The sequence below is a fragment of the Martes martes genome, assembly GCF_963455335.1.
Source record: "Martes martes genome assembly, chromosome: 8".
Lineage (NCBI taxonomy): Eukaryota > Metazoa > Chordata > Mammalia > Carnivora > Mustelidae > Martes > Martes martes.
The window spans coordinates 38,758,517-38,775,281 of NC_137895.1; the positions used below are offsets into that span (position 1 = coordinate 38,758,517).

General features: G+C 33.4%; 1 protein-coding gene across 5 annotated transcripts in view; it reads left to right on the forward strand.

The window, feature by feature from the left end:
- PPP1R12A (protein phosphatase 1 regulatory subunit 12A) overlaps positions 1–16,765 on the forward strand; it is a 144,662-nt gene that overhangs the window by 84,378 nt on the left and 43,519 nt on the right. For 3 of the 5 annotated variants that reach the window (XM_080810406.1, XM_080810407.1, XM_080810408.1), the window contains exons 6-10: positions 819–893; positions 1,569–1,657; positions 1,818–1,975; positions 7,145–7,266; positions 14,665–14,880. In XM_080810406.1, coding sequence (XP_080666532.1) covers positions 819–893; positions 1,569–1,657; positions 1,818–1,975; positions 7,145–7,266; positions 14,665–14,880 — 660 coding nt within the window. Of the gene's footprint in view, positions 1–818; positions 894–1,568; positions 1,658–1,817; positions 1,976–7,144; positions 7,267–14,158; positions 14,276–14,664; positions 14,881–16,765 lie in introns of all 5 variants that reach the window. The other 2 variants (XM_080810404.1, XM_080810405.1) reach the window with 1 other exon arrangement.

The following is a 16,765-nucleotide window of genomic DNA, read 5'->3' on the forward strand; positions in this document are numbered from 1 at the left end:
TTTTTAAAAAATGCCTCAAAAGGTTAAACATGGAGTTACCACATAACCTGGTAATTTTACCTAGAGCTGTATCCCTAAGAAAATGAAAACAAATGTTCACTCCAAAACTTGTATATAGATGTTCGTAGCAGTATTATTTATTATATATAGCCAAAAAGCAGAAAGCAAAAGCAAATATCCATCAACTGATGAATAGATTAACACATGTGGTATGTCAGGCAATGGAATATTATTCAACAATAAAAAGGATTTAAGTTAGTGCTTCCATGTGGCAACATGGATGAAGCTTGAAAACATTATACAAAGTGAAAGAAGCCAGTCATGAAGGAACACATATTTTATGATTCCATTTATATGAAATGTTCAGAACAGGCAAATCCAAATCTGTAGTAACAGAACGTAGATTAGTGGTTGCCTTGGGCTGGAGGGTTGGGAAGGGAAATGAGAAAAGTGGGGAGGTCATTTCTTTTTGGGGTGATGAAAATGTCCTATATTGATTATGGTGAAGGTTGTAATTCTCGATGAATATACTAAGAACAATTGAATTGTACACTTTAAATAGTTTTTTGTATGGTGAGTTTTATGTCAATAAGGCTGTTATCAAAGAAAGTAAGGAGAGGTGTATCAGCTGCTTCTCTCACATGAATTTCTGATACATCTCCTTTAAATCATACTGTTGTATTACTACATGCATAACAAACTACATACATAACAAAATGTTATCTAACTTCTTTCTGTGTAATTATACAGAATCACCAAAGGTGTTTTATAGTTTATTGACTTTTTACCATCACCAACGCCCTTTGTTTCCTACCCAGGGTCAGACAGCATTTGATGTAGCAGATGAAGATATTTTAGGATATTTAGAAGAGTTGCAAAAGAAACAAAATCTGGTATGTTTAATGACTGTCTAAAATTGTCTGTATTCGTGAATTTTCCTAATGGCTTTAACTTTTCAGACAGTTGAAAAAGTATTTTTGTGATGTTTTATACTTTTTGGTTTTAAGTTATTCCTGACAGTCAAATCAAGTGACAATGAAAGAAAATAAAGAATAGGGGTAGTGTTCAACCTTTTGAATTAGTTATCCCCATTTCTCTTAGGTCCTCTTCACAAAATGAATACTTCTGTAATGTACCTACTCAAGAATAACATGTTTTTGTAATTTCATAATAAAGTTTGCTTAGAAGGTGGAGACTATAAAAATCTCAGATTTCTAAAATAGTGGGACCTAGATAAGGAAAACGTTATGTAGGTAAGAAAGATTTTTAAGTATGAAATATCATCAGACATCCTAAGTGGCTAATGGATCCTGATTTTTCAGTGATCTAAAGTTGGAGGGATGTAAAAAATCCAACTTTGTCTTTCATCCAGCTTTAAACTATTTAGTCCTCTTTATTCTTTATCCAAGCCTGCCCCCTCCTTTTTTTCAGATAGAACTTAAATCTTTCCTTTGTTTTGGTTTTGTTTCATGTTTGGAAAACTACTGTTATTATTACTTCAAATTCTGTATTTTACTCATTAGTACTATTTTAATAGTCTTATTTTCCTTTGTATAACTTTTATAAAGCTGCATACTGAAAAACGGGAGAAGAAATCTCCACTAATTGAATCAACAGCCAATATGGACAATAACCAGTCACAGAAGACCTTTAAAAAGTAAGTAAAATGTTAAAGTAAAATATTGTTTTGTTATTGTTATGAATGAATTGGCATGAGGGCCATAGACATGATTATCAGATTTGGTGGATCTGAGAAAAATTAAAGTTTTTTGGTCTTTTGTGTTTTTAGTCATTTGAAAACTATTTTCCTTTCACAGCAAAGAGACACTGATTATTGAGCCAGAGAAAAACGCATCCCATATTGAATCTCTGGAACAAGAAAAAGTTGATGATGAAGAAGAAGGAAAGAAAGATGAATCTAGCTGCTCTAGTGAGGAAGATGAAGAAGATGACTCAGAATCAGAAGCTGAAACAGGTAAAATTTGAAGCATGATGGGATTTTCAGTGAATTGTGATGCAGTGTTAAGTAAGATAAGATTAGGCTTTAATTTTGAAACTTTACTGATTTCCTGATTGTCCAGATACTTCACAAGCCAGTAAATTATCTTTCAGAGAGTATTGGAAACTTGAGTATAGTTGTGACTTTATTGTTCTCTAATGACCTGGAGGTTCTTACCTCTGCATTTTGCTGAATTGTACTTTTAGGTTTGAAGAAGGTGAAGATTCCCTTAGGATGGTACAGATAGGGTATAATTGCGTTCCCAGCAATTCAAGAATGCTTCTGACACTTTCTGAGGCCCGACAATCCAGCAAGTTGATCCTAGTATCATCCCAAATATTCTCAAAGCAAGAGTAAATTTTTAGAAATTTGAGGTGAATCGAGATATTTTCCTGTGGGGTGTGGAGAAATTTGCTGTTTCAGTATAATACACCTTCATATTCCAGCTACCAAGAATGAACAGCTGCTGACATTTAGCTGTATTTTCTTCAAACGTTTATTTATTTGTTTATTTTAATTTTTTTTACTAACATATAATGTATTTGTTTCAGGGGTACAGGTCTATGATTCATCAGTCTTGCACAATTCACAGCACTAACCATAGCACATACTCTTAATTTTTCTTTTAATAACATTTAAAAATTACAGTTGCCTTCTTTGACCATGAGCCCTAGTCTCCTTCCCTTTCCTTCCTTCCCAAAGTCAGTCACTGTCCTGAGTTTTTTCTTGTATTTTCCAATCCATTTTAATGCTATCTTATACATTCAGAAGTAATATATAGTAATTATAGGACAGTTTTGTGTTTTCATTTTTATACCTAGAAGTTGTTATTCAACTTGCTTTTTTTTTTTTGCACTTTGAAGTTGTAATTTTTAGATTTGTTTACATCTACCTGTATCTTTACCTATATAATTTACCCCTCTAGTTGTTGTATAGTATTCATAAAATACATCTGTTTCCCTTCTGATAAAAATTTATCTTACTCCCATTTTCCCATTGTTGGCAAATAATGCCATAGTGATCATTGGTGCAGTTGTCTCCTTATGTGTATAGGTAAGAGATACTCTACTAGGTATACTTAAAAATTGAGTTACTGTGTCACATTTTCACTTTTCATGGATGTTGCCAAATTTCTTTACAAAGTCACTATCACAGTTTACATTCTCGTCCTTTTTATTATCAAAGGTATGGTTTCTGTATTGCTTCAATGAATTATAATTTTCTATTAGAAAATTTATATTTATTGGTTATTTCTCCAATGTAAAATTCCAGTGTTACCATCTTTGAGTTGTATAAACTGATGTTTTAACATGTAAATTTATCAGAAAAAAATAGCCCATTTCCATTAAGATTTTTGATAAAAAAAAAAAAATTATCAGGACCAATATGGTGGTCATCAGTAAATACAAATGAAGCCCTAGAATTTCTTGGTCTCCCTAAATTTCCTCTAGACACAACAGCAGTTATGGATCATTTTATTTTTATTTTTACTCACTCAGCAAAATATTTCCCCTAAGAAAATTCAGGAAGCTAAAGTTTACTAAATAAACACACATGGAAGAAGATAGTGATTATCTATTTCCCATTAAAAGTGAAATGTTAAACAGATAAAGGCTAGCTTTGTTGCCAGGTACTGTGTCTTAAATTCCTTTGTTTTTTTGAAGCTTACTAACCCTACAAGTAAATTATTTTTTTGGTAAAACACAAAGAGTTTTTGAGATATGTAAATGACTATCTTCTAGTCATCAGGGATATAATTTCTAATTTATTGCTGTCATACTGCTGGTCAGATGAGTCAGCACATCTTTCGTCTTGGTGAGAGTATGGATAAAATTGGAAACTAAAGCAACCAGGTAGTCACTGAATATTATAGTTCATTTTTATGACCTGCTAATTAAATATTTCTAATAATAAAAGTATGTTATATGAGAATGAGCATGCATAGTGTTTAAGAACACAGACTGATTCATGAGTGTAATTGTATTTGTGGTTAATTTATTTAATCTCATTTTTTTCTAATCTCAGATTTCTCAGAAATTTCCTGCTTTAAATGGATACTATATGTAGCAATTCTTTGTAGTAAGTGCTAACGTAGAGTGGAATTTTATAAAATTCATATGCATGTAAGATACACACATGTAAAATACACCACTACAAATCAGAGTATACTACATGTGCACAAGAAAGCCAGAACTAGCATCCAGATCTTTTAACTAATGTGTCAAGTCTTTTACTACTTACATAGCAGAATTCAAGAATCCAAGCATCTCACAGAAATTTCTGAGATTTTATCATCGAATATTTTCTTAATTGGTCCCTTCTATAGAATTCACTGTTCCATGTCGGGCACTGGGGAACTATTTGAAATAAACAAAGCTTCAGATTAAGCCAGTCTTGCCATTAACAAACTAGTCTCCTGACCTCTTTTGGTTGAAATTTCCTTAACTTGTAAAAATAAGAATTGGACTAAACGATCTAAATAGTTCTTTAAACTATTCTGGATAGTTCTTTAAACGTATTGTTCTTTTTTTCTTTCTTTTTCTTTCTTTCTTTCTTTCTTTTCTTTTCTTTTTTTTTTTCTTGATAAACTGTACTGCTTTGTAACTACAGATAGAACTAATTGCCATCAAATTGCATTGTATTCCTCCTCTGGAGTTTAGCCATACCAATCACTCTCTGCTGTTTCTTACTAAACTAACTTTAAATGTTTCTCTAAAGCATTGTACTATGATAATTTTGTTCTTCCTGTTGCTGGTGGTTGGTTGTGCCAGGAAAATTTGACTCTATCTCAAGAATTAATCCATGTAAATGCGTCTAGTTCCCTCTGTCTTACTCTTCTAATACCACCCAAGGTTTTATCATACTTTATTTGGCAAACTTGAGAAAGCAGTTGTTTCCCTGTAGAGCTACAGCTTGGTTTGACAATATCTAAATTATTTCTTTACCTACTTTTTTGGAAGGTTATTTCTTTGGGAAGTTATTTGATGTAAAATAATGATTTTGCTGAATTTTCTTTCATTAATTATATATCAAACTGGTTTCTTATTAATGAGCTAAAAATAAGAACTCAACTAAAAGTTTAATTTCCTCCCAAGTGATTTATAAATTTGAGAGGTAGTTGAAGGAATGAGAAGGGAAGTGTATTTTTGTTTTTGGGGTTTTTTTAAGTCTAGGACTTGAAATTTTCGTTCTTCATTGAAATCAAATTAGTAGAAAGGCTTTAACAGTATAATAATGTTAAGCTGGATGGTGGACACTTGACGTTTATTTCATTATTATTTGTAAAACAAGCCTGAATGTTTATACATTGATGCATATACATTCTTTGACGTGTGGATTTCACTAACATAAAACAAATATTTAAACCAAGAGAAAAAGGAGAATATAAAAGGGTGAAAAAATCTGTTGAATTTTATCTTTTTGTTATTTATTTTTCCTACTACACTGTAAGCTCTATGCAGTTAAAAGATGTTTTGTTTTTTCATCAGTTGGTGTATTATACCCCAGTACCTGCCCAGGACAGTGGACTCAGTACCTAGTACTTGAAATATGGAGGCATTTAATAAACACTTACTGACTTATCTCTAGTTAGGTAGACTGTTTTCCAAGATGATGGTCTAACAAGATTATGCATGATTTGTACTTAACTGTACTGAATAGGCTTAGCTTCTATTGAATTAAAAGAGGTATTGTGTAACAATGAGAATAAAGTTCATTAGACTGCGGTTAGCTCATTCAGTTTATTCAAAAAGCTAAGATCATAGTGAGTTTTAAGTGTGGCACTTTGGCCTTGTCCTTTGGTATAGTTTGGGATCCTATGCTTTTTACCCTATTAACATCTTGTGGATATTTTCTTAGTCATAAATATAATCGAATGAGTCAATACAAATTCAGAACTATTTGGTATTTATACATGTATACATGTACACAACTACATACTTGCCCTAAAGATAATTATATTTTAATATTTTCTACTTACAAAGTATAATGGCATACAGTAATGATAAGGTAGGAAGTTATTTTGGAAAACTGACTTAAGGGAAGGAGAGGGGTATAATGATTATGAGTATCATGAAAGAATATCTCATAGAATTTTAAAGTACTATACTTATTCCCCAAAGTATAGAGGAATACCTGTCCTCCCTCATTTTGAAACCAAAGGACTACTTTAAAACTAGGTAAATGATCTTTGACCGTTTGAGAAGTAAGCCTTTCTAGCCCACTTATAAATTACAGCTAATTTATAGATTTAAATTTATAGGTAACTGTTTTTGCTAAAAGCCAGTCTGATTTGTATGATCAAATATAGGGGCACCTGGGTCGTGCATTTGGTTAAGCAGCTGACTCTTGGTTTCAGCTCCGGTGGTCATACCAGGATCTCGAGATCAAGCCCCATGTCAGAGTGCACTCAGCACAGAGTCTGAGTCTCTCTCTCTCTCTCCCTCTCCCACTCGTGTGTGGATGTGCGCACACTCTCTCTCGAATAAGTAAATCTTAAAAATTTGTACATATGTTCAAATACAGTCTGAATGTTTTTGGCATCGATATTTTCAAAAACGTTTTTCTCAGTGCTTCATTGTTAGTAGGAAATTGTCTTAATACATTGTGAAAAGAGATTAATCTTAATTCAGCTGATATTCTCGTTTAAGTTTAGACTTTTTAGGGGTGAGAAAGTATGCTCTTTGTTTCACAGGAATATAAACTGATTATTGACAAAAAGCACTTTTTAGATTTCCTGGAATAAAGAGGAGCTATGAGTTTTAAATAAGCAATGTAAATTGTAGATCTATTAGAAAAAATTGTGTAGCTCTTGTAATCTTTTTGGTTACACTGTATTCAGGCATTCAACTTTTAAATATCAATTGTTCTGTATTTCTATAGTGTTAAAAGTATATGGAAATCAGATTCTGTTTTTGTTTTTATTCCTAGTTGCTTTGTTATGTCATCATGTTCTATTATTTCAGCATACATACTGAGACATTTCTGGAAACTTCTTGAAAAATTCCCTTGTTAAAAAAGAAAAAAATGGAAAAGACTTGAACAACAAAACCTTTTAAAAAAATGAATATAAATTACTGTTTTTCTAGGCATTGGAACAATCCATACTGAGTCTTGACTCTTACGTTTTTCATGTTTTTGTAATAGATAAGACAAAGCCCATGGCTTCTGTAACTAATGCCAGTACTTCTAGTACACAAGCAGCTCCCGTAGCTGTTACAACACCTGTGTCATCTGGTCAGGCAACACCTACATCACCTATGAAAAAGGTAAGCCAAAATTGTGTTTGCTAAAAATACTTACATTCTGTTTAAGTACTAAAGCATTAAGACAGTTCTTAAATTTTTGTAGTTTATTCCAAAAAATATTTAAGGTTTAGAATAAGAATATATTTCTCTTTTTAAATTTGACTGAGATTTCCTTTGAACTGTATTCATTTTAAAAAAATACTTTTTATTTAAAGTACTAGTTTGCATATGAAAACTAATGGTAATGGTCATGGTAGTTTTTAATTTCTGTTGAACTTCTGAGAATCATGAGTTTTGTATCCTTTATCCCTGGTAAGTAAAGGCGCATTTTGATAATTTCACAGTTAAGCACAAAAAGTACTATCACAAATCAGAGAGCTAGAACCTAGATTTTCTAACTCTATACAAAGCACGAGGCATGCAAGGGTGATATGCCAGTAAGAGCATGATCTCTGATTTTGGACAAACCAGAGATCACTCCTGACCCCACCTCTTATTAATTGTAAGGACTTTGAGCAAGTTGCTATCTTCCTTATCTGTTAGGGAAAAGGTAAAACAAAAATAATAATGTAAAAGAGAAAGTAAATTAGCATTATAAACCTTGGTTGAGAGAGAGAGAGAGAGCTAGCTAGTGACTAAGTGCTCTCAAAATACTAGTTTCTTTTCGTTTTCCCCTTATTTTGTTCCCCATTTGTTCTCTGTCCTTTTGCTTCCTTTTCTCCACCAAACAGTGCTTCCCAAGTAGTGTGTTGATCTTTTTAAAGATACTTCTTTTCCCTGCTACTCTAGAACCTGTACTTCTTTTAACTCAAATTAAACATTACATGTTTTTTGTTTTGTTTTGTTCTGTTTTGTTTTGTATACCACTGGTCTTTTTTTTAAAGGCTTCTCCCCACCACCCTTGCTTATCTTTAATGAGCGTACTCATTTCCCTCTCTGTGAACACACACACACATACTTTTTTTGTGGAAACATTTAAGAATTGGGTGCTATTAGTATAACACTTTACCCCTAAATACTTGAGTATATATCTCCTAAATATGAAAGCATTATCCTTCATTCCCATAATAAAATGATCCTATTTAGGATATTTAAATTTGGTATAATACTGTTATCTATGTTCATTACATACAAACCATAGTCAAGGTTTTTTCAGTTGTCCTAATGTTTTTCTGTTTTTTCAAATCAGGGATCCATTGAGGGATTGCACATTGTGCTTAACTGTCATGTCTCTGCCTTTGGACTTCTTATTTTGTTGCTTATCTGACATTATTTGGTTTGCATGGGTTTGAGGACTGATTTTAAATCCCTGCAGTGTTTCTGTGATGTCAGTATTGTTCATCTTTGGATTTGGCTCCAAAGTGGTCAAAATGTGAATCTTTCAGAATAATAGACTAGAGAAGTTTTTCACAGTCCAAACTGCTAGTAATAATTCTCTAAAACTCTTGCTAAGGAAAGTGCTAATATGGGTTCTTAGTGGTAGAAATGTATGGATTTCAGTGGTTACAGTTTGAATATCAGGGAAATGTATGAATGATTTATCTTGCATTCTGTATTCCAGAATTGAGGGCTTCCTGAATTCAGCTAGAACCTATGTTCATATGATAGTAATTTATATTATATATACTTAAAAATGAAACTCTCCAGGAGTAATCTGTCTGCAGAATGTTAAAGATGATTATCATGCTATAACTGGAGTCAACATAGGCTGTTTTAAACTTTAATTCTAGAGTCCTTGTATACTTCTTCAGTGAGTACCAAACTTTAGCTCTTTTGATTTACTATCTGTTACAATTAATGGGATTATCAAAAGTTCCCCAAAGCTCCATCCCCCTGAAATATCTGGCCACAAATAACTGGCTGTCATTCTTTTGAGTATTTAGCTAAGCAATCTCCTTACTGCTATTGTCAAGTAATTGCAGTTACTTTGATCCTTTTGATCAATTACATTTTTCTCAAACATAGCCCCAATTTAATAACTTAATTGCTCTTAATAACTCTTAATAATTGTTAACATAATAATAAGTTACTGTTATGGTAATAATAACATAATAACTGTTAGAATTAGGCCAGTAACCTCTTTGCTATAAAAATCCTTACTCAGAGCTACTTCTGATTCTGTTATTAAATTGATCCAATAATAACTATCTTCCTCTATGCTTTGCATATTTAGAAACTCCATTTTATTCTCAATTTCAGGTGTCGTAACTTACTTTGAAGATTATATTTTTTTAGTCTTTGTTCTTAAGGTTTTGTAACCAAATTTTATTTTAATAAAGTTGTGGCATACAGATAATTTGAAGTATTATTTTAATGGATAGAGTAATCTTACTTATTTTGTATGACTTTTAAAGCCTGTTATGTTCAGTGATACTTTTTATGTTAATATAGCATTTTAATGTTTTCTAAGTTAGTTTCAATTAGGGATAATGTGAATTTTCCTTTAACTTAGGGACTTCACAGATGAATTTCCTTAGCTGAATCTTTAAATGCATGTTAAAAGATTTCGTAGTTAAGAGTTCTGTTTTTAGGTTCCACTCACTACTCTGGTTTTGATATTTAGACTAAGGTATCTTAAGTTTTCTTGCTTCTACCACCAGTGCGTAAACTATATAGAAATACACACAAGGGGGCGTCTGCGTGGCTCAGTCACTTAAACTGATTTTAGCTCAGGTCATGATCTCAGGGTCCTGGGATCGAGTCCCACGTTGGGCTCCTTGCCCAGTCGGTAGCCTGCTTCTCCCTCTTCCTCTGCCTGCTACTCATCCTGCTTGTGCTCTCTCTGTCAAATAAATAAACAAAATATTTTTTAAAAATTAAAAAGAAAAAAACACACGTACACACAGCAAGAAATGGGTCACAAAACAGGTAGCTCTAAAACAGTATTAAATATCATTTATATTCTCTAATAATTCAGGGTAGCTACAGAAAAACATATATTCCCTTTAAATGATCTTGCATTAAGTTCTTAATTCTTCAGCTAAAATTATAGAGAGACCAGGCCTGTGATTTGTGGAGATGTTTCCTATAAAACTATCAGTCTGGTTTTATGATTTAAAATTTTAGGGACACCTGGGTGGCTCAGTTGTTAAGTGTCTGCCTTCAGCTCAGATCATGATCCCAGGGTCCTGGGATAGAGCCCCACATCCAGCTTCCTTCTCCCCCTCCTTGTGTTTCCTCTCTTGCTATCCCTCTCTTTGTCAAATAAATAAAATCTTTAAAAATAAATAAATAAGATAAAATAAAATAAAAATTTAACAGTAGGGGTACCTGGCTGGCTCAGTCGGGAGAGCATGCAACTCTTAATCTCGGGGTCATGAGTTTAAACCCTGCAATTGGTGTAAAGATTATTAAAAAATAATAACAATAAGTAAACTTTAAAATTTTAACAGTGAGTTTATATACCTTTCTTTAATCAAAATAAATATTGTTGGAATCTCTGAAAAAGATTACCTATTTTGCTGTACACACATAAGTTCTGGTAAGTGTAAGCTGTATTTATTAGATGGTAAAAATTCATAATTTTCTTAGAATTAAGTGTTTTGGTTAATTGAATCCAGTTATTAAATGTAATGATAATTTAATAAACTATGTACTGTGGCCATGTGGTGTATGCCAATAAAAGTGTACAAATATAAAAAAAAAGTGTGCAAATATAGAATGATGGTTTAAAAATGGAAGAGAGGGGTGCCTGGGTGGTGCAGTCAGTTGAGTGTGACTTTTGGTTTCAGCTCAGGTCATGGTCTAAGGGTGTGAGATGGAGTCCCACATTGGGATTCGTGCTCAGTGCAGTCTGCTTGGACTCTCTCCCTTCCCTCTGCCCTTTCCCCTGCCATGCACGCTCTCTCTCTTTCTCTCTCTCTCACATAAATAAATAAATCTTGAAAAAGAAATGGAAGAGATCATATTTTTTGAGGTAATAAAATTAGAACATTTGAGATAAATCTTAAATCGGTAGGTAGTATTTCATCTAACAGAGAAGGAGAGTTTGTACAGTTTACTGAAAGGAAGAGAAGAGAAACAATGTAAGCAAAGTAGGGATACTGTGAAATATTTGCAGGGAAAATAAGTTGTGTAGTTTGATTGATTTATAGGGTACATATACAAAGTGAAACAGGAAAAGTAAAGACAAATTATGGAATGTCTTCATTTCTATGGTAACATTTTTATAATTTGATGAACAGTAGAGAACTAGAAAATGTTTGAACAAGGCCACGAGAGAATTATTCTTTATAGAATATTATTTTGGCAGCAGCGAACAGGTATATTTGAAGGGAGGCTAATTGAGAGAAGATTGACTAGAAAGTTACTGAAGTTGCCTAAGATGATAGACTAGAGAAGTGGCAGTGGTCTTATAAAGGACAGGAGATTCAAGACTTGGCACCTAATTTATAAATGGGGGGAGATGAATAAGAAGTTTCAAATATGGGGAAGAAAAGAAATTTATTGGTGCTACTAACAAATAGGGAACTGAGGGAGAGCTGGTTTGGAAATTAAGGTGTTTGATTTTAAATATGTCGAGTTTAAGGTTCTAACTATAGTTCTAGATAGTTCATTCTCTAGGTAAATAGAAATTCCGGACTGGGAATTTAGGAGTCAGACTAAATTAGAGGTAACAAATTTGAAGAATAAGCGAGCACCGTTAATATTTAACATTAGGAAGTATAGAAGACCCTATTTCCAGCCCTCAGGGAAAGAAAAGAGATCTGAGAACAGAGTCTTGAGATGCTAATGTTTCAGGACTGTCCTAACAATCAAGAAGACTAAGACGGAGGGTAGTCGAAAGAGTAAGAAAGTTAGAACAGACTAAACAGTCAAAACTGTTTACAGACATCAAAAGAAGAGTTTCAGGGAGTGGGTATAGTTGGGTATTTCAGATATGTTCATTTATAGGCCAAGTAAAATTGAAAGGAGCTTTGAAACACATAAACCAATAAATCCAAATTCACATTAGGCAGAATGGAGAGAGATGAGTAATTACAGTGCAACAAATGACCACTTCAAAATTGTTAATACTCCCTCATTTTTCTCAACTTTAAAATAGCAGTAATAGTAGCATTTCACTGGGTGGTTGCAAGAATCGAATGAGATAACCTGCGTGAAGGACTTTTTTTTTTAGATTTTGTTTATTTATTTGACAGAGAGAGACAGATCACAGGTAGAGAGAGAGAGGGAAGCAGGCTCCCCGCCAAGCAGAGAGTCTGATGCAGGGCTCTATCCCAGGACCCTGAGATCATGATCCAAGCTGAAGGCAGAGGCTTAACCCACTGAGCCACCCAGGTGCCCCCACGTGATGGACTTTTAAGCTTAGGGCCTGACAGGAGCAAGCATCTGTTAAATGTTAGCTTCTCTTGTACCATTCAGTAAATGTTAGGTTACCTGTTTTATCATGGAAAAGTAACTTTATTTCCAGTTTTGAGGAGGTTGTAGGTTAGGGATTAGCAAACCATAGTCCATGGACCGAAGCTGGCCTACTACCTGTTTTTGTACAGCCCACATGTTAGAATGGTTTTAATATTTTTAAATGGTTGGGAAAATCAAAAGAGTATTTTGTGACACAAATAAAATTTCAATGTACCTAAATAAAGTTCTTTAGAACAGCCACAGTCATTCACTTATGTATTACCTGTGGCAACTTTGGTCCAACAGTATAGATGAATAGTTAGAACAGAGACTGGTTTGCAAAGCCTAAAATTCACAATCTGGTCCTTTACAGAAAAGTTTGCTAACCTCTGTTCTTGGATGCTACAACTTGAGACTCGGAAATCAATAACCGATCATCAAGTACCTGTATTATTGTATAAAATGTTACAGAAGTCCCTGGATGAAATTTCTCAGTCAGTGGAACGTTTAATGTTTTATTAATTTTTTTCACAGTGACTCTTGGCCAAAAGAAGTACCTCTTTGTTTCCTTTATTAAGTAGTTAAGTGCAAGTAAGTTAACAATGGCAGTTTGTGTGGTGTCCAACAGGTGTCACTGTGCTTTCTCTTAAAACTTTAAAATATCCCACAGTGCCCTTGTGATTTTATTCTGGCACCCTAGGGCTTCAGCACACATTTTGAGTACTGGGGAATGCTGTATATCATGAGTCTATATTTTGACCCTAATGATAGGAATTACTTACTGGAGGTACCAGAGGTACCTCACACGATAGTTTTGTCTATGAAGTAGCCCTCTGACATCCTGGGTACTTTAACAAGCTCTCTTAAACTGCTAATTGTAGCAAACTTTGGCAATAAATATGGGGGAAAGTTTTGTTTTTTTTTTTAATTACCCATATCCTGTACTTAAAGGAACTAGTTAGTTGCTATATTCACCCATCTATTCTTAACTGTGGTTAAATATTTAAACTTTGTGAGTTGAAATGAACAGTTAAATATAACAAATGTTTCATTTTTATTGCTTTTGGAAAGCCTTGAAAATGAAATAAGTATTTGTATAAAAAATTAATTTTGAGTTGAAATGTATAAAATAATATTTTGTGGTAAAATCAAATAGCTGAAGGCTATGATATTAAAAATATTACTGAAATAAATATTGTAAGTGGAAGGTATATCAGCTATTACTTTTTATTGATTATGCTGGATTAAAATATTTTTGACCTAAGTATATAAATGAATAAAAACAAAATTCAGGTGCAATAAGTTTGTTCATTCATATACTGTAACATTACCTGCTCCATGTGCCTTTAACTATTTTGGAAATTTCTTAATTAGATTCCTTCAGAATCTCTCTCATGCTCAAACTAGAATTTGTTCCCAGTAACTTTTAACATTGGATCATTACCCAGTTACTGGGCTTTAATTTGTTATAAAAATCTTCTTTTTAAGTGTGTTTTGTTCATAACTTCCTTTTCTGTTCTTATGCTTTCAATCTTTATCTCTTTACCTGTCTTATTTTAATTGGCTTTAGTATGATTTCATTGCTCCTATCATGCCTGTGGTGGAATCAGTAGATCCTGCATCATGGAGGCAGGGCTTGCGCAAAACTGGCATTGTTCTTGTGCCCAATAAGGGTGAAAAATCTATGGTGAGGCATTTCTATGTGCAAGGATTTATATTAGGTTACAACATAACAAGCTTAATATGAGTATTGGTTCCAAAGATGCATGGTTTTAAAAAGTCCTTATGGTGTGCTCATTTTTGTTCTCTGTATTTGCATCATAATTTTTCTGTGTGATATAAAGTGTGGAGTGTGTTTTATTAAATCTAACTTTTGGAAAGGTGGTTCTTTTTTTTTTTTTTTTCAGTTTTAGATCTTTAAATTTTTTTACTAAGACATTAACCTACTTAGTAAGTGTTTCTCCTGAAACTTTAACTATAATTTGAGACATATTACCTGTAAACTTGTCATTTCCAGCTTAAGGATTGATCAGTCTTGATAATTTTTTTTCTTTTCTTTAAAAATAAAATAAAAAGTTTCCAACCTCAGCCACAAAAGTTTCTCCCAAAGAAGAAGAGAGAAAGGATGAGTCTCCTGCATCCTGGAGGTTAGGACTTAGAAAGACTGGCAGTTATGGCGCACTTGCAGAAATCACGGCATCTAAAGAGGCTCAGAAAGAGAAAGACACCGCAGGTGTGATGCGTTCAGCTTCAAGTCCTAGGCTTTCCTCCTCTTTGGATAATAAAGAAAAGGTACTCTATTTCCTAATCTGGTTTCTATTAAAACTCTAAAAATTTTTTTTCTAGGAACATCAAATCTGATGGATTTTCTAGTGTATATCATTATTAGATCTGTGTATCAACTTAATTCACCTGACTTAATGAATTACATGATAATATAAATATAAGTACCTTAAACAGATATCAGTATGGAATTACAGGCACGTGTCAGATATTGTGGGTTTGACTCCAGACCACTGCAATAAAGCAAGTCAAATGAATTTTTTTGTTTCCTACTGTATATAAAAGGTGTACTTATACTATAGTCTTTTAAGTGTACAGTAGCATTATGTCTAAAGAAAATATACATACCTTAATTAAAAAATACTTTATTGCTAAAAAATATTAACCCTAATCTGAGCTTTCAGCAGCTAATAATCACTGAACACAGATCACTATACCAAATGTAATAATAATGAAAAAGCTTGAGGCCATCTGAGCATCTCATTCGGTTAAGTGTCTTGACTCTTGGTGTTGGCTCAAGTTATGATCTCAGGGTCGTGAGATAAAGCCCCTCATTGGGCTCTTTACTCAGTGCAGAGTCTGCTTGAGATTCTCTTTCCCTCCTTCTGCCCCTCCCCCTGCTTGCATGTGCTCTCTCTCTTTCAAACGAAAAAAATAAATCTTTAAAAAAAAAATATTGAAGGGGTGCCTGGGTGGCTCAATGGGTTAAAGCCTCTGCCTTCGGCTCAGGTCATGATCCCAGGGTCCTGGGATCAAGCCCCACATCGGGCTCTCTGCTCAGCAGGGAGCCTGCTTCTCCAGCCCTCTCTCTCTCTGCCTGCCTCTCTGTCTACTTGTGATCTCTATCAAATAAATAAATAAAATCTTTTAAAAAAATATGTAATATTTTGAAATATTGTTGGAATCACTGAAATGTGACTCAGAGACACAAAGTGAGCAAATGCTTTTGGAAAATGGCTAGGATATACTTGTTTAATGCAGGGTTTTAACAAATTTCAATTTGTAAAAACCACAATATCTGTTAGTGAATAAAATGAAGTGTGCCTCTATAAGTATTGGGAAAATCAGATGTCTTTGCCAAAAAAATCAATTATGAGATTATACTCTAATGCTTTATCCTACTTGAGAGCTTACAATGAAATGTATTAAGGGTCATTCATTCTAGAATTTAGCTATTCCAGAAGGTAATTATACTCCTAGGTTGCTTTTATCCAGTGTCTGCAGTTTTTTTTATCTGCTTTTTTATATCAAAAGAAGTCTCCTTCTGATGAGTAGTTTTAATAACTATATTTGGAAAGGTAATACTTAATTATAAATAACATCAAGTAGAATGTACCACAGTTCATTTAGTGATATTTTATATAGCTGGATTTTCTATTCTCTATTGCATTTTTAGTGCTTGGACTTTTTTCCATATAGTTTCCTTCCCCTATTTAAAAGTATTTCTTTGGGGGCGCCTGAGTGGCTTAGTGGGCTAAAGCCTCTGCCTTCGGCTCAGGTCATGATCTCAGGGTTCTGGGATCGAGCCCCGCATCGGGCTCTCTGCTCAGCAGGGAGCCTGCTTCCCTTCCTCTCACTCTGCCTGCCTCTCTGCCTACTTGTGATCTCTGTCTTTCAAATAAATAAATTAAAAATTTAAAAAAAAAAAAAAGTATTTCTTTGTATCAGAAATTCAGAAATGGAATTTCTCATCAAGTAATTTTAATGTTTTTTATTTTGTATGAATTGACTGGCCAGTTCTTTTCCAAGTACTTGTTGCCATTATAGTGGGAACATATCAGATGCCCTTGCTACTACAGTCTCAACCAGATTTGGATAAATACAATTTTAAGTAATTTTTGTTCTGAGTATTTTAATACTACATCAAAGTAGTAAATAACTTACATAACAAATA